Source organism: Barbus barbus (assembly GCF_936440315.1).
Source record: "Barbus barbus genome assembly, chromosome: 48".
Classification (NCBI taxonomy): Eukaryota; Metazoa; Chordata; class Actinopteri; order Cypriniformes; family Cyprinidae; genus Barbus; species Barbus barbus.
This window is the reverse complement of record NC_136726.1, coordinates 18,251,489-18,273,930: the sequence shown is the minus strand read 5'-3', so window position 1 is coordinate 18,273,930 and position 22,442 is coordinate 18,251,489. Positions and strand designations below refer to the sequence as shown.

The 22,442-nt window shown below is 40.3% G+C and overlaps 1 protein-coding gene across 1 annotated transcript in view; it reads left to right on the top strand.

Annotated features, from left to right (window-relative positions):
- LOC306867027 (mucin-2-like) overlaps nucleotides 1-20,177 on the top strand; it is a gene marked incomplete at both ends in the record, with an annotated part of 28,340 nt that extends 8,163 nt beyond the window's left edge. Inside the window, 30 exons of the mRNA XM_079412491.1 lie at nucleotides 373-628; nucleotides 731-783; nucleotides 1,180-1,280; nucleotides 1,398-1,549; nucleotides 1,767-1,905; nucleotides 2,000-2,104; nucleotides 2,401-2,580; nucleotides 2,712-2,954; nucleotides 3,057-3,213; nucleotides 3,446-3,580; nucleotides 7,108-7,608; nucleotides 10,549-10,778; nucleotides 14,217-14,552; nucleotides 14,914-15,088; nucleotides 16,037-16,284; nucleotides 16,364-16,550; nucleotides 16,669-16,876; nucleotides 16,963-17,138; nucleotides 17,322-17,391; nucleotides 17,509-17,609; nucleotides 17,720-17,751; nucleotides 17,876-18,053; nucleotides 18,139-18,243; nucleotides 18,363-18,403; nucleotides 18,520-18,642; nucleotides 18,730-18,828; nucleotides 19,356-19,484; nucleotides 19,591-19,630; nucleotides 19,735-19,858; nucleotides 19,961-20,177. Coding sequence (XP_079268617.1) covers nucleotides 373-628; nucleotides 731-783; nucleotides 1,180-1,280; nucleotides 1,398-1,549; nucleotides 1,767-1,905; nucleotides 2,000-2,104; nucleotides 2,401-2,580; nucleotides 2,712-2,954; nucleotides 3,057-3,213; nucleotides 3,446-3,580; nucleotides 7,108-7,608; nucleotides 10,549-10,778; nucleotides 14,217-14,552; nucleotides 14,914-15,088; nucleotides 16,037-16,284; nucleotides 16,364-16,550; nucleotides 16,669-16,876; nucleotides 16,963-17,138; nucleotides 17,322-17,391; nucleotides 17,509-17,609; nucleotides 17,720-17,751; nucleotides 17,876-18,053; nucleotides 18,139-18,243; nucleotides 18,363-18,403; nucleotides 18,520-18,642; nucleotides 18,730-18,828; nucleotides 19,356-19,484; nucleotides 19,591-19,630; nucleotides 19,735-19,858; nucleotides 19,961-20,177 — 4,841 coding nt within the window. The remainder of the gene's footprint in view (nucleotides 1-372; nucleotides 629-730; nucleotides 784-1,179; nucleotides 1,281-1,397; nucleotides 1,550-1,766; nucleotides 1,906-1,999; nucleotides 2,105-2,400; nucleotides 2,581-2,711; nucleotides 2,955-3,056; nucleotides 3,214-3,445; nucleotides 3,581-7,107; nucleotides 7,609-10,548; nucleotides 10,779-14,216; nucleotides 14,553-14,913; nucleotides 15,089-16,036; nucleotides 16,285-16,363; nucleotides 16,551-16,668; nucleotides 16,877-16,962; nucleotides 17,139-17,321; nucleotides 17,392-17,508; nucleotides 17,610-17,719; nucleotides 17,752-17,875; nucleotides 18,054-18,138; nucleotides 18,244-18,362; nucleotides 18,404-18,519; nucleotides 18,643-18,729; nucleotides 18,829-19,355; nucleotides 19,485-19,590; nucleotides 19,631-19,734; nucleotides 19,859-19,960) is intronic.
- Between the last annotated feature and the right edge of the window lie 2,265 nt (nucleotides 20,178-22,442).

Sequence of the window (22,442 nt, the reverse complement as noted above, 5' to 3'; positions counted from 1 at the left end):
TGTAATTTTGCGGTAACGCTTTATTTCGATAGTCCACTTTATACATTCTAGTAACAGTAAGTAACTTTGCAACTACATGTAAACTAGCAGTCATTAGAGTATTAGTAGACTGTCTGCTTAATAACTTCTAACACTTTATTTTGATGGGTCCACAACATACTGACTATGACACACTTTGCAAGTATGTCAACTTATTCTACTAACCCTAAACCTACCCTAACAGTCTACTCTGAGAGTAAGTACACATGTAGTGGCAAATGAATGAGAATTAGTTGACATGTAGAATGTCTAAGTGGACTATCAAAATAAAGTGTAACCAATTTTGCTACATGCATCTTTAAGACAAAATCTCTTTCAATCTGATCTCCACAGAGAAATATACAGAGAATTGCCCGGCCTCACAGAACTACTCCTATGAGCTGCAGAACTGTCAGCGTACCTGTCTGTCTCTCTCCTCTGAGCGCCAAAGCTGCAGTGTTGACTTTGTGCCCGTTGATGGATGCGCATGTCCAGAGGGACTCTACCAGGATGAGAATGATCTGTGTGTACCTATGGAAAAATGCCCATGTTACCACAACGGACAGAAAATTCATCCCGGCAAGTCTTTCACCATTAGGGATGAACACTGGTAAGTGAATGATAATATATTGTGGGTATTAGTGGAGAAGTTATACAAGAAATTTTAAAACTATGAATTTAATATACAATTTGATCTTATTTCTCTGTCCAGTGTTTGCATGAATGGAAAACTTCACTGTCGTTCCTGGAAATCCCGAATTCTGGGTATGAAATGTTACTTTCATCTACTGCATAGGTTAAATGAGTTTGTATTCAGTTTATATGGACTACCATCACTAGTACTGGGCTATCATGACATCTGTAGCCTATGTGACATCAAAATCAAATGTGATATTGAAATGAACTGGCGTACCAAGGTTTTAATAAACAACAAACAGTGAGCAATAAATAGTGGTTGATTAATTTGAATTTTTAATGGCCAGTGCTGATATGTTAGACAACAAGGTGGCAGAAGGCAAATATAAATCATGCTGTACAAGTTAACTTTTATCACAATTGTTTATGTTTTCACTATTGCTTGACACTATTGTAAACAGTTTTTGAATATGGTTTCTTATACAACAAGTACATGAATGATGCAGCGTCTGATATATTTCGCAGGATGTTCCTCTCCGAAGGTTTTTTTCAACTGCAGTACAGCAGCCCAAGATGAACATGGATTGGAGTGTGCAAAGACTTGTTTGCAACAGGAAGTTGACTGTGTGAGTCTCTTCTCTCTTTTTCTTTCCCAGAGTCTATCACTTGATTTTGCTGATAGTGTTATTAGTGTGGATAACAGCATTTTGCTTGTACATAATGTTTACTTCCCTTCTTTACAGTTCTCACTGGACTGTCAGTCTGGCTGCCAGTGTCCGGTTGGTCTATTGGATGATGGGAGAGGACATTGTGTTAAACCGGATAACTGCCCGTGTAAACATGATGGACTGTATTATGCACCAGGAGCTGAGATAACCATAGATTGCAATCAATGGTCTGTAAAAACGGTGTTATTTTATTTCAAGTAATGAAATGTTTTTCAATTGTTTTAATTTCTTTTTTAATGACAATAATAACCCAGTATAAAACAACTGTCATTACCATTGATACATTAAAGTTACATTACCATAAAACCCCTAAATAATGAGGAAATACAACCTGGCCTTTAATGATCTGTAGTATAATACTGTAGTCTCCCTCTATATTTACAGCACTTGCAAACGAGGAAAATGGAAATGTACAAAATATAAGTGTCCAGGCATATGCACCATTTACGGCAGTGGACATTATAAAACGTTTGATCAGCAAACATTTGGCTTTAGGGGAGATTGCCGTTATATTGCTGCTCAGGTATGTGCATTTGGTCAGAGGCTTTATTTTTTTTTAAATTACAAATAAAGCTCTTCCTTCAGTAGGCAACACAGCACGTTCTCTTGTTTTGCAGAACAAATGTGGAAATAAAACTGGCAATTTTCATATAATCACTGAGAATCTGCCTTGTGGAACAACAGGAACCACATGTACAAAGGCTGTCAAGATATATTTGGGGGTAAGGCCACAGGCGTAGCATGCTATGCAGTTTTATGTTTAGCAAAATATTCAATACTATGTGATACATTCAGAGAAAAATAAACGATTTTAGCTGTTCAGCATGTTAAACTTATTGTTATGTGTTGTATAAGACAATAATAGTGTACACATTTTTTCATTTTAAAGGCCAATGAAGGATTTCCACCCCTCATTATCTTCAACATTTGAAAGCAATATATAGTTAATGTCTGTCACTGGATTCTAAAGTTGTTTTACGAAGTTTACGACTGTTTTTTTTACTTCTCTCTCACACAGAGGACTGTGCTAGAGCTTTCTGATGGAAAGGTAATAACCAATGATACTGGAAGTGATTCAGAGATCAAGTACACTGAGAGAAACGTTGGGATGTACCTTGTCATTGATGCTAACATTGGGCTGACAGTTTTGTGGGACCGCAAAACCACCGTCCGCATCATTCTGCAACCTCAGCACATGGTGAGTTGAAGCCATGACTCATGATCTTCAATTTTTTATGCTTTTAACTTACGCTTCCAAACAATTTACAACAGTCCCTGAATTTGATTTATTTGTAGCGCAACATCTGTGCTTTATTGTTTTTTTGACAGGGAGATGTTTGTGGTCTGTGTGGAAATTACAATGGAAATGGAAAAGATGACTTTACCACTCAGGGAAATTTGCCAACTTCAAATATCCTGGAGTTTGTGGACAGCTGGAATGTAGACAACTGTCTGGATGCAAAACCAAACTACAACCCATGCATTGATACCCCCAATCGAGAGACATGGGCAAAAATACAATGTATCATCATCGAGGATATCGATGGTCCATTCAAAGACTGCCATCAAAAGGTACAGTTGCAAAGACTTCTGAGTGAATAAATGGAGTTCCCTATAATGTGGTATACAAGAATCCTACATATTTTTTAAGGATGGAAATGCATGTTCCCACAGGTGCATCCAAAACCATATTATGATAACTGTGTGAAGGACGCATGTGCATGTGACACAGGTGGAGATTGTGAGTGCTTCTGTACAGCTGTTGCAGCTTATGCTCAATCCTGCAATGAGAAAGGTGTTTGTGTGAACTGGAGAACACCTGAGATCTGCCGTAAGCATGTTTAATTCTAGTCCACATCTTATTGTGTAATCTTTAAATGTGATTCATGCAGATTCTGAATTTTCAGCTACTGTGTTTTCACAAAAAAAGATAATGTGTATAAACTGATTGCCTGATCATTGCTTGAAGTGATTTCTTTCTTTTAACAATGTTCTGCAGTTTTATTGCATTTCTTTTAGTTCAACTGTACACATTCATACTTCTGTCCTTGTTTCTCTTTCAGCTGTGTACTGTGACTACTACAATAATGGAACAGAAGATTGTACATGGCATTACAGTCCTTGTCATACACCTTGCTACAAAACCTGTCTCAACCTTAATGGTACCTGCAGTAACAACAGTTTACCCAACCTCGAAGGTAAGTTGACATCTGGTGCACGCTAGTGTGCAGTTTACAAGACTGATATGCACACTGCCTATTTCTGACCTGGCAGTGTGCAAACATAGCTCCGCATCTGAAGATGCACAATTTTAAGGCGACTCTTGGCAAGGTGGCACATTTTTACCCTTTTTTTTTTTTGCTTTTTGTGGCTTTTAGGGACAAAATAGTAGAATTTATTGCATAGGTTATCCAAGGCTTTTTTAAAATTGAAATACTTTTTTTTTTTTTTTTTAAAGAGTTATCACAAAGTTTAACCTATTATTTAAAATTAGTAATCATTTAGAATTAACACTATTTGCTTAAAGTTGTTTTGTATCACTATAATCTCATACCACGGACAATTATTAACCTCATACTTTCGTAAAGATACATCATTTCCTTATTTTGTACTGTAAATGTGACCATTTACACTAAGCACCCAGTTTGTGGGTTTAAAATTTAAATTACATTTACAAAATTAGCATACAATTAGGACTGTCACTAATTATTATTTTGGTAAATGAGTAATAATCTGACGATTCTTCGATCCAGCGGCTGCTGGTCTTTCAAAGAGGGGAAGCTCATTTTCGGCCTACATCATAAAAATTGTCCATTTATTTATATGTAAATTCTGCCCTACGTTCCTCGTGTGCAGTTTGCTAGCTGGCTAGTTCACGCCTACGACGCTAGCCTACTGTACGATCTAAAACAAAAGATATTAAACTCGACTGAGGAAATGTGGGAATTAGGTTAAACTGAAACAAGGAATGTGGTGTATAATTGTGTGAAATGTATGATGAAAATTGGCTAGCAATTTCGCCAAGCAAATACCAAGAAATAGGTTGCAGCAGTTTGTCTTTCGACTACACTTCAGCTCGAATAGCTTCAGCGTTAGCGACTTTTTAATAGTACAAAATCGCTGTCAATCAAAAGGAGATGCAGTCTTTCGACAGACCCTCTAATCATCACGCAGAAGCCCGGAGTCACATAATCGCAGCATTTATCCAATGACCATCTAGTTTCGAAGCACTGAAAAAAACTGTTCAAAGCATCCCCATTGAAGTCAATGGACGCTAGGCTTCAACAGGGAAATACACTGTGACGCTACGGGAATATATGAGAAGGAAATCGAGTCAGCCGACCTGCTATATGTAGCTGATTCTGAACAAACTCGTCTTTGAGATGAACGTGTTCTAACGCATTTATTTAGTGATTTATTTATTTATTTTATTTATTTAGTCATTTAGCAGACGCTTTTATCCAAATCGACTTACAAATGAGGACAAGAGAAGCAATCAACTGTAGTATTAAAACAACTATAAACAGATCCAAAACTAAAAGCTAAAACTTTATAAATACTACCTATACACATTTTAAAAATAAAGAAATTAAATAAAAATGACAAATGCATACAACAAAATTTCAAAACTTAACATTTAAATTAAAAAATAAAAATAAAGCTAAAAACAATTCAAAATATTAAAGAACAAAAGGTATGAGTATAATAAAGATTCTAACATAACACTAAGCCAAACACCAACCACTAACCGGCAAACTACTACTTCTCACCGCTGTTTCCTTATAGTTCCCAATCCCAGTCCTCACTCTCCCCCGCTCTGCATACTGTATTTCATATGTTTCTCTTATCATGTACAACCCTTGTTCTATTCGACAGTAAGTGCCCTGCGAAGTGGATATCACAGGATATTCCACCATGATTACAGTTTGAAACGAGCGTATATGTTCCATACAAAGGGCATTAAAGTGTGCGAGACTTGAATTTAAATAGTATTTATTTACAGAGGTATATTTTGTCACACTTCACACTTTTCTAGTAAGTTTCATCTGTGTGTGAAGACGCTAGCGCAGCGCAAATTAATAAAACTTCAACCATTACAGGCAATGTTATGGGAGTCATGGCATGGATTTTTTAAATTATTTTAATATGTTCCTTGAGGGTCACTTAAAATGTTAATGTTTTTGCACTAAATAAATAAATAAATAAGCAAATATATATGCAAAAAATTATTATTCTCAACCATGTTTCTGAAATTATCAATTTTTAAGGGACGACTCCTTTAAGGCTTATCAGTACATGCAAGATCTTTTACTCTTCTGTTTGTCCTGTTGTCAGCACACTCAAATGTCAGAAACTGACCTGAATTTGTGTGCTGCATCCAGTGTAGATGGTGTCAGTTATTACGCAAGTGTCAGCCATTAAGCGACTGAACACCAGTGGGTGAGGCCTATTATAGTGCGGTGATGTATAAATATTCATTTATGTCATTCAATGCCACCCAATATCAACAAACCATTTTTGGAGCTTGAATAAATGAATGATTTGTTTATAATGAGAGGCATGTTTTGAGCTATGAAACTTGCATGTTTTAATGGTACACAGAGCAAACACAATGGTCCAAAGTTTAAGGCAAATTTGATTTCTCATGTTATGACCCCGTTAAGGAAGCTAAAAGGGATAGTTCATCCAAAAATAAAAATTCTGTCATTAATTACTCGCCCTCATTTCGTTCCAAACCCGTAAGACCTTCGTTCATCTTCGGAACACAAATTAAGATATTTTGATCAAATCCGAGAGCTTTCTGACCCTCCATAGACAGCAATGTAACTAAAATGTTCCCAGGTCCGGAAACGTAGTAAGGGCATTGTAAAAATAGTCCATGTGACATCTATGGTTCAACTGTAATTTGTCAAAGCTACAAGAATACTTTTTGTGTGCGAAGAAAACAAATATAATGGCTTTTATTTAACTATTCTTCTCCTCTGCGTCACCGTCCACCGCCATTCATAAGAGTACCTTGACCCATGCGTGTGATGCTGCTGATGTAGAACACACATGCGCTATGCCTTGTTTACGATCAGAGGAATGTCTATGGAGAGACAAAAAGCTCTTGGATTTCATCAAAAATATCTTAATTCATGTTCCAAAGATGAATGAAGGTCTTATGGGGTTTGGAATGACATGAGGGTGAGTAATTAATGACAGAATTGTAATTTTTGGGTGAACTATCCCTTTAACGTTGCTTAATGTATTGAGTCACTAGCTTTGAAGAATCAAAGCACCATAAATAGCCTGCTGCGTACAGATAATTTGATTGTTTGACAGACAGATGGATAAAAACAGATATGAATGTGAAGTTTAATGTTAAGCAATAGAAAGGTGTTTACTATTTAATATTTCTAACATGACAAATATGGCATTCTATGGATTAGGGCAGTTTTGCAGTAGGCAATATTTATAACAAGCAGTGTTTGAGGGAAATTAGGTTCTTTTTTGTCATGTTTTTAGTACAGCAAGCCAAATTCACCATTTTTCATGTTAAGCATTTTAGAATGTGCCTGCCTGTCTACTCTTACTGTCATTTTTTAAAATTAATAATAAAGTTTGTCATTAAGTGAAATTATTCAACTGAATATATTAAAAGTAATAAAATAATAGAACTTGTATAATAGTTCAAATAATAGCAATCTCTCTTATTTATTTATTTATTTATTTATTTATTCAGGATGTTATCCAAAATGTCCAGAGGATAAGCCTATTTTTGATGAGCAAAATCAGATCTGTGTGGAGGAATGTCCAATACCAGAACCTACCACAACACCAGAACCTACCACATCATCTACCCCTACACCGACAACTACAACGCAGTCTACTACAACAACATCTACGCCTACAACAACAACAACAACTATCACTTTTTCATCAACATCAACTGAGACTATGACACCATGCATATGTTGGTGGTCTGACTGGTTTAATGTATATAATCCTGCATTAGAAGGAGGGGATGACTTGGAGACTTATGAAAACATTGTAAAAAGGGGAAAAGAGATCTGTGAAGAGCCAGTAGATATCGAATGTAGGGCTGTGGGCCAACCTGACATGAGCTTTGAAGATTATATTGCTGCTACACAACAAGTTGCCCATTGCAATGTTTCATATGGATTGGTGTGTAAGAAAACAGAACAGAATGTACGCCCCTATAAGTGTTTTGACTATGAAATACGTGTTAATTGTTGCATCCCTTGTTCCACACCATCTACCCCTACACCGACAACTACCACAAAGTCTACTACAACAGCAGAACCTACCACAACAACACCAGAGCCACCCACACCATCTACCCCAACACCGACAACTACCACAAAGTCTACTACAACAGCAGAACCCACCACAACAACACCAGAGCCACCCACACCATCTACCCCACCGCCGACAACTACCACAAAGTCTACTACAACAGCAGAACCTACCACAACAACACCAGAGTCACCCACACCATCTACCCCAACACCGGCAACTACCACAAAGTCTACTACAACAACAGCAGAACCTACAACATCATCTACCCCTACACCAACAACTACCACAAAGTCTACTACAACAGCAGAAACTACCACAACAACACCAGAGCCACCCACACCATCTACCCCAACACCGACAACTACCACAAAGTCTACTACAACAGCAGAACCTACCACAACAACACCAGAGCCACCCACACCATCTACCCCAACACCGACAACTACCACAAAGTCTACTACAACAGCAGAACCTACCACAACAACACCAGAGCCACCCACACCATCTACCCCAACACCTACAACTACCACAAAGTCTACTACAACAGCGGAACCTACCACAACAACACCAGGGCCACCCACACCATCTACCCCAACACCGACAACTACCACAATGTCTACTACAACAGCGGAACCTACCACAACAACACCAGAGCCACCCACACCATCTACCCCAACACCGACAACTACCACAAAGTCTACTACAACAGCGGAACCTACCACAACAACACCAGAGCCACCCACACCATCTACCCCAACACCGACAACTACCACAAAGTCTACTACAACAGCAGAACCTAGCACAACAACACCAGAGCCACCCACACCATCTACCCCAACACCGACAACTACCACAAAGTCTACTACAACAGCGGAACCTACCACAACAACACCAGAGCCACCCACACCATCTACCCCTACACCGACAACTACCACAAAGTCTACTACAACAGCGGAACCTACCACAACAACACCAGAGCCACCCACACCATCTACCCCAACACCGACAACTACCACAAAGTCTACTACAACAACTCCAGAGCCGCCCACACCATCTACTACAACAGCAGAACCTACCACAACAACTCCAGAGCCACCCACACCATCTACCCCAACACCGACAACAACAACAAAGTCCACTACAACAACACCAGAACCTACCACATCATCTACGCCTACAACAACAACAACTATCACTTTTTCATCAACATCAACTGAGACTATGACACCATGCATATGTTGGTGGTCTGACTGGTTTAATGTATATAATCCTGCATTAGAAGGAGGGGATGACTTGGAGACTTATGAAAACATTGTAAAAAGGGGAAAAGAGATCTGTGAAGAGCCAGTAGATATCGAATGTAGGGCTGTGGGCCAACCTGACATGAGCTTTGAAGATTATATTGCTGCTACACAACAAGTTGCCCATTGCAATGTTTCATATGGATTGGTGTGTAAGAAAACAGAACAGAATGTACGCCCCTATAAGTGTTTTGACTATGAAATACGTGTTAATTGTTGCATCCCTTGTTCCACACCATCTACCCCTACACCGACAACTACCACAAAGTCTACTACAACAGCAGAACCTACCACAACAACACCAGAGCCACCCACACCATCTACCCCAACACCGACAACTACCACAAAGTCTACTACAACAGCAGAACCCACCACAACAACACCAGAGCCACCCACACCATCTACCCCACCGCCGACAACTACCACAAAGTCTACTACAACAGCAGAACCTACCACAACAACACCAGAGTCACCCACACCATCTACCCCAACACCGGCAACTACCACAAAGTCTACTACAACAACAGCAGAACCTACAACATCATCTACCCCTACACCAACAACTACCACAAAGTCTACTACAACAGCAGAAACTACCACAACAACACCAGAGCCACCCACACCATCTACCCCAACACCGACAACTACCACAAAGTCTACTACAACAGCAGAACCTACCACAACAACACCAGAGCCACCCACACCATCTACCCCAACACCGACAACTACCACAAAGTCTACTACAACAGCAGAACCTACCACAACAACACCAGAGCCACCCACACCATCTACCCCAACACCTACAACTACCACAAAGTCTACTACAACAGCGGAACCTACCACAACAACACCAGGGCCACCCACACCATCTACCCCAACACCGACAACTACCACAATGTCTACTACAACAGCGGAACCTACCACAACAACACCAGAGCCACCCACACCATCTACCCCAACACCGACAACTACCACAAAGTCTACTACAACAGCGGAACCTACCACAACAACACCAGAGCCACCCACACCATCTACCCCAACACCGACAACTACCACAAAGTCTACTACAACAGCAGAACCTAGCACAACAACACCAGAGCCACCCACACCATCTACCCCAACACCGACAACTACCACAAAGTCTACTACAACAGCGGAACCTACCACAACAACACCAGAGCCACCCACACCATCTACCCCTACACCGACAACTACCACAAAGTCTACTACAACAGCGGAACCTACCACAACAACACCAGAGCCACCCACACCATCTACCCCAACACCGACAACTACCACAAAGTCTACTACAACAACTCCAGAGCCGCCCACACCATCTACTACAACAGCAGAACCTACCACAACAACTCCAGAGCCACCCACACCATCTACCCCAACACCGACAACAACAACAAAGTCCACTACAACAACACCAGAACCTACCACATCATCTACGCCTACAACAACAACAACTATCACTTTTTCATCAACATCAACTGAGACTATGACACCATGCATATGTTGGTGGTCTGACTGGTTTAATGTATATAATCCTGCATTAGAAGGAGGGGATGACTTGGAGACTTATGAAAACATTGTAAAAAGGGGAAAAGAGATCTGTGAAGAGCCAGTAGATATCGAATGTAGGGCTGTGGGCCAACCTGACATGAGCTTTGAAGATTATATTGCTGCTACACAACAAGTTGCCCATTGCAATGTTTCATATGGATTGGTGTGTAAGAAAACAGAACAGAATGTACGCCCCTATAAGTGTTTTGACTATGAAATACGTGTTAATTGTTGCATCCCTTGTTCCACACCATCTACCCCTACACCGACAACTACCACAAAGTCTACTACAACAGCAGAACCTACCACAACAACACCAGAGCCACCCACACCATCTACCCCAACACCGACAACTACCACAAAGTCTACTACAACAGCAGAACCCACCACAACAACACCAGAGCCACCCACACCATCTACCCCACCGCCGACAACTACCACAAAGTCTACTACAACAGCAGAACCTACCACAACAACACCAGAGTCACCCACACCATCTACCCCAACACCGGCAACTACCACAAAGTCTACTACAACAACAGCAGAACCTACAACATCATCTACCCCTACACCAACAACTACCACAAAGTCTACTACAACAGCAGAAACTACCACAACAACACCAGAGCCACCCACACCATCTACCCCAACACCGACAACTACCACAAAGTCTACTACAACAGCAGAACCTACCACAACAACACCAGAGCCACCCACACCATCTACCCCAACACCGACAACTACCACAAAGTCTACTACAACAGCGGAACCTACCACAACAACACCAGAGCCACCCACACCATCTACCCCAACACCTACAACTACCACAAAGTCTACTACAACAGCGGAACCTACCACAACAACACCAGGGCCACCCACACCATCTACCCCAACACCGACAACTACCACAATGTCTACTACAACAGCGGAACCTACCACAACAACACCAGAGTCACCCACACCATCTACCCCAACACCGACAACTACCACAAAGTCTACTACAACAGCGGAACCTACCACAACAACACCAGAGCCACCCACACCATCTACCCCAACACCGACAACTACCACAAAGTCTACTACAACAGCGGAACCTACCACAACAACACCAGAGCCACCCACACCATCTACCCCAACACCGACAACTACCACAAAGTCTACTACAACAGCGGAACCTACCACAACAACACCAGAGCCACCCACACCATCTACCCCAACACCGACAACTACCACAAAGTCTACTACAACAGCGGAACCTACCACAACAACACCAGAGCCACCCACACCATCTACCCCTACACCGACAACTACCACAAAGTCTACTACAACAGCGGAACCTACCACAACAACACCAGAGCCACCCACACCATCTACCCCAACACCGACAACTACCACAAAGTCTACTACAACAACTCCAGAGCCACCCACACCATCTACCCCAACACCGACAACTACCACAAAGTCTACTACAACAGCAGAACCTACCACAACAACTCCAGAGCCACCCACACCATCTACCCCAACACCGACAACTACCACAAAGTCTACTACAACAGCAGAACCTACCACAACAACTCCAGAGCCACCCACACCATCTACCCCAACACCGACAACTACCACAAAGTCTACTACAACAGCAGAACCTATCACAACAACACCAGAGCCACCCACACCATCTACCCCAACACCAACAACTACCACAAAGTTTACTACAACAACAGCAGAACCTACAACATCATCTACCCCTACACCGACAACTACCACAAAGTCTACTACAACAGCAGAACCTATCACAACAACATCAGAGCCACCCACACCATCTACCCCAACACCGACAACTACCACAAAGTCTACTACAACAGCAGAACCTACCACAACAACACCAGAGCCACCCACACCATCTACCCCTACACCGACAACTACCACAAAGTCTACTACAACAGCAGAACCTATCACAACAACATCAGAGCCACCCACACCATCTACCCCAACACCGACAACTACCACAAAGTCTACTACAACAGCAGAACCTACCACAACAACACCAGAGCCACCCACACCATCTACCCCAACACCGACAACTACCACAAAGTCTACTACAACAGCGGAACCTACCACAACAACACCAGAGCCACCCACACCATCTACCCCAACACCGACAACTACCACAAAGTCTACTACAACAGCGGAACCTACCACAACAACACCAGAGCCACACACACCATCTACCCCAACACCGACAACCACCACAAAGTCTACTACAACAGCAGAACCTACCACAACAACTCCAGAGCCACCCACACCATCTACCCCAACACCGACAACTACCACAAAGTCTACTACAACAGCGGAACCTACCACAACAACACCAGAGCCACCCACACCATCTACCCCAACACCGACAACTACCACAAAGTCTACTACAACAACTCCAGAGCCACCCACACCATCTACCCCAACACCGACAACTACCACAAAGTCTACTACAACAGCAGAACCTACCACAACAACTCCAGAGCCACCCACACCATCTACCCCAACACCGACAACTACCACAAAGTCTACTACAACAGCAGAACCTACCACAACAACTCCAGAGCCACCCACACCATCTACCCCAACACCGACAACTACCACAAAGTCTACTACAACAACACCAGAGCCACCCACACCATCTACCCCAACACCGACAACTACTACAAAGTCTACTTCAACAGCAGAACCTACCACAACAACACCAGAGCCACCCACTCCATCTACCCCAACACCGACAACTACCACAAAGTCTACTACAACAGCGGAACCTACCACAACAACACCAGAGCCACCCACACCATCTACCGCAACACCGACAACTACCACAAAGTCTACTACAACAGCAGAACCTACCACAACAACTCCAGAGCCACCCACACCATCTACCCCAACACCGACAACTACCACAAAGTCTACTACAACATCGGAACCTACCACAACAACACCAGAGCCACCCACACCATCTACCCCAACACCGACAACTACCACAAAGTCTACTACAACAACTCCAGAGCCACCCACACCATCTACCCCAACACCGACAACTACCACAAAGTCTACTACAACAGCAGAATCTACCACAACAACTCCAGAGCCACCCACACCATCTACCCCAACACCGACAACTACCACAAAGTCTACTACAACAGCAGCACCTACCACAACAACTCCAGAGCCACCCACACCATCTACCCCAACACCGACAACTACCACAAAGTCTACTACAACAACACAACCTACCACAACAACACCAGAGCCACCCACACCATCTACCCCAACACCGACAACTACCACAAAGTCTACTTCAACAGCAGAACCTACCACAACAACACCAGAGCCACCCACTCCATCTACCCCAACACCGACAACTACCACAAAGTCTACTACAACAGCGGAACCTACCACAACAACACCAGAGCCACCCACACCATCTACCCCAACACCGACAACTACCACAAAGTCTACTACAACAACTCCAGAGCCACCCACACCATCTACCCCAACACCGACAACTACCACAAAGTCTACTACAACAGCAGAACCTACCACAACAACTCCAGAGCCACCCACACCATTTACCCCAACACCAACAACTACCACAAAGTCTACTACAACAGCAGAACCTACCACAACAACACCAGAGCCACCCACACCATCTACCCCAACACCGACAACTACCACAAAGTCTACTACAACAGCAACAACACCAGAACCTAGCACATCATCTACCCCTACACCGACAACAACACAGTCTACATCAACAACTGAAAGTGTTCAAACTGGAAAACCACCACCAACAACAACAACAACATCTATTCCGCAAATTATAATTACAACAACATCAAACCCTACGACATCACCTACCCCTACAGTGAAAACTGAATCGGTGGTTTCCAGTACTACACCAACACCTACTCCTACACCAACTCGACACTACGACTGTCCTGAATGGGATGCAAACGTACGACTTAATATACTTTCTTATAATTTTTGTATCAAGGGGTCATGAAATGCAGTTTCAGATTTTTATATTGTTTCTGTAGCTAAACTCTACAGGACAGCAGCACTCCAGGACTGACGTTGCCTACCCCTGTTGTAGAGTAACCTCTTATATGTCTTAATAACAAGAACATTTTGATTCTCCATTTCATGAGCCCTTCAAATATATGTGGTGTATTTATTTATTTATTTTCTACAGGAGAAATGTACTATTATAAGTGTCTTTGGTGCCATTTAAATATTCCAAGGAAATAACCTACACTACATTTCAATTTGACATGTATCAGTCTTTCTAATTCTTGTAATTTTTTCTTTATCACCAGACCAATGAGACCTTCTACTTGTGTAAATGCTTAATGGCGAGGTGCATAGAAGACAACATCATTGAAATTATCCCATTTGAATGCCCTCCACTGCAGAACATCACCTGTGAAAATGGCAAAGATCCAGTGCTCGTCTATGATGAGTATGGCTGCTGCCAATATTATGCATGTGACTGTGAGTAAACTGGTATTCACAATCTGCTTTATTTGAGCTGTTATGCTTTCATGGTTTCAAAGGTGCTTGAATTTTGAATGTGTTTCTTTTAAAATTACTATAATTTAACTTTTTAAATGAAAACATTGCAGTTATGATCTGTGATTTCCTTGCGTCTCATTGAATCTCTTTGTTTTGATGCGGTGCAAGAAAATAAAATGGTCTCTGTCACAGGTTAAATGACAAAGTGGTTATGATAAAATTTTCAGTTCTTCAAAATGTCAATTGCTATTTTCAACAATCAATGGACATAGGATCAGATTTACTAAACAGATCAAAATAATGTTAGACCACAATCCTATAAAAGCACAAATGGGAGTGTAAGGTTGTGGCTGATCTACTGCACAAACTAAATAACACAGAAGCAGCCAGCTCATTTCCGTACTAACAATGCAATATAGGAAGTGGAACACAAAATAAAAATTATGTGGCTTGGTAATCGATATATTCAGATAACATTGTCATTCCAAATAAATTAACGCAAGTGGAGAAAATTTTTTGTGGTGCCTCCTCTTGTGTCAAGCACAAAATGGATTAAGATATTTTGGGGGGGCATTAAATAATGGCACAAATACCAGTAATTTGACTACTGCAAACCTTAGTAAATCATGCATGTTTCATTTAAATACTCATCTCTCAGAAATTTTGCATCTGAAAGGAAAACTCCTACAAATGCACATGCAATAAGATCAGCCGCAAAAATTACTGTCCACACATTTCATTGCTTATTTTTTTACTGCATTTCATTAGTAAAAAGGCTGTAATTTTTAACTGCAAAAAGTGGGTTTGCCTGGAACAAGCTATAAGTAAATCTGGCCCTTAGTGTTTTACCAAAGTCAAGTAGCTTGTACAGTTCAAATAATTGAATACTGTTTTTTTTTTTTATTGTTCACCCTCTCCTAATCATAGGCATTTGTGAAGGCTGGGGTGACCCGCATTACGTCACATTTGATGGACACTTCTACAGTTATCAAGGAAACTGCACTTATGTATTAATGGAGGAAATCAGGCCTCATTTCCATTTGAAGATCTACATTGACAGTGTCTACTGTGACCCTGTTGAGCATGTATCCTGTCCCAAATCTATAATTGTGTCTTACAACAAACTAGCCATAAGACTCACAAATCACAATTTCATAGGAGGAGCAGACCTAGAGGTGAGACTTTCTAGATTTGGAATGAATAACATGTTTTGTCTGCTTTACTAAGTATCCTAAAATTCTCCTGTCATAACAGGCTTTTGAGAACAACATAAAGATAGAACAACTACCATATGCTCGTAATGGTATGAGACTTGTAACCTCAGGCCTAAACTTGATCCTGAATATTCCACTGCTGGGTGTTAACATAACATTTGGAGCCACTGGCTTTGGCGTCAGTCTGCCATTCCAGCTTTTTGGAAACAACACACAAGGTCACTGTGGTAAGTCAGCCACCCCCCATTTTCTGTATGGATGGTGACATCACAGTGTGGATGGTATACGAGTGATTTGTTTTTATGCATTGCCCATCTAAATTACTTCAAATTCATTTTCACTAAGGAACATGCAACAACAACCAGGCTGATGACTGCATGATCCCTGGAGGGATCTTGGTGGATGACTGTGCAGCCATGGCAGATTACTGGCCAGCCGGTGGTGTGAACGGTGAAATTTGCACTCCACCAAATGCATTACCTACCGTTGGGGGTGACAAACCTACATCTAAGCCATGCCCAGTTCATCCTGACTGCAACCTCCTTGATAGCGAGTGAGTGGATTCTGTGTGGTGTTTTTATTATAAATGTCAATATACAGAGCTTCCAAAGTGATATTTACTACCTCTGTCTTTCTCAGGGTGTTCAAAGCATGCCATTCCCATCTGTCCCCCAAAAACTTCATTTTAGCATGTGAATATGACAGTTGTCATATGAGCAACCCTGCCGTGGTGTGTACCAGTCTGCAGACTTACGCAAGGGCTTGCTCTCAATTAGGGATCTGCATACACTGGAGGAACTACACAAATCTTTGCAGTAAGTTTTATTTTATTAATTTTATGTCATACTGTTTCTTTAGGTTTTTCCAAAACTAACTTTCGGTTGTACATTTCTGACTTTAAATTCCTTTTTTTATATGAGATTTTCTTTGTGGTCTCAGACTTTTGGATATTTCAAGATTATTGTGTGTAAGTGTTGTATTGGTTTTTTCTTCCCCAGATATTGAATGTACAGCAGATAAAGTCTTCAATCCTTGCGGTCCAGCTGAACCACCAACCTGTGCTGATATGTATGCCCATTTATCCAATTTTTTAAATAATTTAGACATTTTAGAATATAAAAGTTTAAATGTTTATTGGAATGAATCTCAGGTGATATGTGTAATAAAAATGTAAATACTTTGCAGACCTGGACAGAACACCATTAAAGTGCCCACAGAGGGCTGCTTCTGTCCTGAGGGCTCATTGCTCTTCAATAAGGAGTCAGGAGTCTGTGTGAACAAATGCGGTGAGAAGCCTTTGAGTCAAGTTTATGTGCATGCAGATTGAGATGTACAAAATTTGTGCCTTTCTGCATCCTGCATGTCTTAACTGCTTATCTTCCCTTTTTGTTTTTAGGATGCCTGGACGCCTCTGGAACACCACGTGAGGTATGGCGGTGTTTAACAGTTTTAATTTAGCTGTTTGCTCAATACTAGAATTTAATTTCATAGTTCTTAAACTTCAAGGTATTTCCATAACTTTTAACTGAATTCTCTTGATATTTTGTTGCAGTTCGATGAAGTTTTTGAATACAACTGTGAGGAGTGTATCTGTGAAAAGGCCAGCAAATCTGTGACCTGTAAGCCCAAGAAGTGTCCTGATGTGAACCCTGCGAGCTGCACTGAGCCTGGCTTTGTGCTGGTCAATGTCACCGATCCTTCAGACCCATGCTGCAACAAACAAGTTTGCAGTAAGTTAATATAGTTTTTTTTTTTTTCAAGAGTACAGTTTTTTTGGTTTGGGTTTACATCTTCTTTTTGATTTGTGTGATGTAGATTGTGATGCCAACATGTGCCCACCTATGGATACAAAGTGTGCAGTCGGATATGCACCAGTCCTGGAAGTGCCTGACGGAAAATGCTGTCCAGTAATCAAATGCGGTATTGCTATTATTCACATTTCAGTTAATTTTTGTGACATTTCTATGCTTATTTTTGTCTCAGATTGTGTCTGTAATATCATTCTTTATAGTTTTGTGTTTTGTTGTTTGCCTCCTCAGAGCCAAAGAAAGTGTGCGTCCACAAAAATATGGAATATGAGGTAATTAAAAATGACTGTAATAGTACTTCTTTCTTTTTTTTTTGAATCAAACATTTCTGATTTTTTAAAAGTAATAATTAAGCTTTACATGCTCATCTCCCCATTACTTCCCCCAGCCTGGTACCGACATCCCAGTTGTTAAGTGTCAGGAATGCAGCTGTACATGGGACGTGGATCCTAAAACGCAGTTCTTCAAGATCAAATGTGGATTTGTGCAGTGCAATGAGAAATGTGATCCTGTAAGTTGCATGACAAGCTTCTGATCAGCTTGTCTCAGGACTGAGTATAATTTCATTGACTTCATTTGATGTTTATTTTTTTCCCAGGGTTATGCATATGTTGATACGAACTTAGACGACTGCTGTGGAAAGTGTGTGCAAACTCACTGCATTGTCAAAATCAATGGCGTCGATCATATAATGAAGGTAAAGTCAAATGTCAAAAGTTCAGTTGCCTTGACATGTGGAATATTCAGATTAAATGGAACTTGAATTAACATGGGCCAAATTTACTAAACAGGACAAATTAGCATTAGAGCGCAATTCCATAAAGGCGCCAATGGAAGGGGCAAATTCTGCGGGCTATTTACTAACAATGCGCACATTAAAGAACAAAGACACAACCAGATCATTTCCATAATGACCAGCGCAATCTACCAAAAGCAGTGCAAATTACCACGTGCTTTTTTTGGCATTAAATAATAGTGCAAATACCAGTAATTTGACAAGCACAAACGTTAGTAAATTGCATTGCGTGATTCATTTTAATACTCTTCTCCCATAAATTTTGCATCTGAAAGGAAACTCTTACAAATGCATATTCAACCAGGTCAGGCACATTTTGTGTAAGGGACAGACCCAAATTTAAGCCAGTATTCCTTGAAAATCCCATTCCTCCTAACAAACCTAACATTTTTGCAATGAATTTGACCTTGTTCTCTTTTTGTTTGTAGGAAGGAGAAACTTTGCCCTCTACAAATCAGGGCTGTGATAGAATCACGTGTACTAAAGTTAATGGACAGTTCATCACCAACAAATACACAGTCCAGTGTCCTCCTTTCAACATTTCCAACTGCCAGCCTGTCAGTACTTCATATATCATACAAACACACATTTACATGTTATACTGACTGATTATGGTGATTAAATCACATTGATGACATTTTGCCTTTGTGATTTGCTCTACAGGGCACCGTCCAGCAGTCATCTGATGGCTGCTGCCATGTTTGTGAGTATTTGTTTTCATTTTTTTTAAAGAAAACAATGTGAATTTTGGTTGATTTGAGTCGATTATTAATGTGTCTATGTGCGTTCAATTGCCTGTGTTTGAAGGTGTGGACCAAATTAAGGGATGTCAAGTACAGACTGTTCTTGATTATATAAATCACAATGACTGTCAGTCAGAGAAGAAAATGGACCTGACATTTTGTGGTGGAGACTGTACTAGTTTTAGCAGGCGAGTAGACACAGATTCTGTTTCGACATAATTGCATCCTAACTTAAATAGACCGGTTTGAAATGGTTTACATGCGTTTTTCTCTCTTTCTCACATTTGTAGGTACACTGAACCTGGATTGTCCTCTTGTACCTGTTGCCAGGCCACTCGTGCAAGTAATCGCACAGTGAATCTTGGTTGCATAAATGGAGACATAGTGCCCTACACTTACATCCATGTTGAGGAGTGTGCTTGTAGCAGAACTAACTGTCATGGAGCGGGAGTGGGCCACACACTCTTTGAAGACAGCCAAAGAAAACGCAGCTTAGGACTTCCGTGACCAGCAGCAGATCATCATCCATATGAAGACACTGAAATATGAATTCTCTTTGTTTGAAAATTAATTTAAATTGCACATGCTTTGTTTAACATTTCTAAAACTTTATCTATAGGTCTCTATTTTTTCCTTTCTTAAAAATGCATACTATTTTGTTTGTGTTTGAAATTAAAAGCAATAAAAAAGCATCTTAAACCTAAACACATTCATGTTGAGTCTTGCACTGAGAACATTTTTATATTTTGTTTATGATCACATATTTATATATACATATGTAATATTATTTACACTATTTCGCATAACCTTGGTGTCACTAGCGGCATGATCTACTTTTTGAGCTACAGAAATGGTATAAAAGTGAATAGCCAAATAATGTAGTCAGTAGGTTCAAATCATGCTTACTAGCAGCGAAATTGCATGATACAATTTAATTGCTTTAAAATGCTACGATCATCAAAGAATGTAAAAGTTTGAGATCACATGCGTGTCCTTGCTGAAATTATCTAGTGCATCTATTTGTTTTTGTGTGTAGGTTTATGGACAGTCATGTGAACAGTTTGTCAAAAACAGTTTGTCCACTGTCATTGCATAACAGGTTTGCTCTTTCAATAATAAAACCAATAATCTTCCGTTCCTGACATCTCATGTAATATGATTTGTCACCATATTAACTTTGTTATCCTGTTGTTAAAAGAGTAGCTTTCACTATGAGAATGTCAGAATCCCTCCTAAACTTTTGCAGCAGATTAAAGATCCTGTATTTCAAAAATATATGGATTAATCATGAAAACAAATTTTAATATACCATATCTGAAACTTGTACTGACAGGATGACTAATGCATTCTGCAAGACCGGAATTAAAATAGAGCGAAGTTAATCAAGTATCAAAATCTCTAACAAACATGAACAGGTTGTCTTTTAGGAGGTAAATCATGTGTAAATACACTTAATGTAATAATTGTAATGGCTACACTCTTAAAAATAAAGGTGCTTAAAAGGTTCTTCACAGCAATAGAAAGATTCCACAAAGATTCATTCGGTCAAATCTCGTTCTTTTTTATAATCAGAAGAGCCTTCTTTTGCCACAAAGAACCTTTTGTGAAACAGAAAGGTTCCTCAGATGTTAAAGGTTTTTTAGGGAACCATTTAGACAAAAAGGTTCTTCTATGGCACCGCGAAGCACCTTTATTTTTAAGAGTGCATGTTCTTTGATAATACTAGACATTTCTTAAGTACTGTTTCTTCGCACACAATGCAACAGAACATTAGGCATGAAACAGATTTAACACACGATTCGATAATTATACAGAAAGCATTAGGAAAGCAACAGTGGATCAGCTGGTTGTTCTAGTTATAGTACATGGTATTGCATTCAGTCAGAAATATCTCATATATTTAAATATTGACTTTCGGTGGAAGTCTATCAAGTGGTCTATCAACTATGGAGTGATGCTGTGGAGCAGTAGGAGAAATGAGTCCTATGATCTCATTTATCAATCAGAAATTTGATCAGATAAAATCCTAAAGATAATGTTTTTGATCCTATGGAATTCTAAAGGCAGCAAGTTATGCATTTTTATGTGTAAGCCAATGGAAATGTATGTGTACATGTACCATTGTACGCCAGTGCATGCTGACTCGATTTACAGTAATACAATATTGATTGATTTCAAAAGTCCAGCCGTATTGGAACATTTCACTTTTTATATAAAATTGCTCGTCAGTGTTTGTGGCATTCCAGACAGCATGCCACTCTGTGTGTTGTTCTGCGACATGCAACGGTTGATCCTGCTTTGGCTTTTTATGAAATCGTTTCAATTTGTAGAGTGAAATACAGACAAAATAACTGCCAATATTGTGTCTTACTGCATAACAGGGTCTCTTTACAGTAAATGCAAATACCTTGCTAACCCAGAACTAGGAACAGTTACTGAAAAGGTAGATATTTATTGAATAGTTTACTTTGCATCATACTGTGCAACGATGTTTCGTTTGAAATGCACATTAATAACCCATAAGCATTGTTTAAACTCAAATACAGTTATAGAACATTAAACACCCATTTGATTAAAAGATAGAATCCAATGGTAATGTATAATATAGGTTCCACCTTGTGATCTCTAATTACATTCTTCCAATGAAATCTAATATAAAAGATCAAGTTCTAGCAGATAGCTCACATTAGCGCTTGAGGATGGATGTTGTCTCCATGGGAACTGTGAGGATGTCCCAGATGTGGATCCAGCTGATAGGGCTGCAGTCAGTGC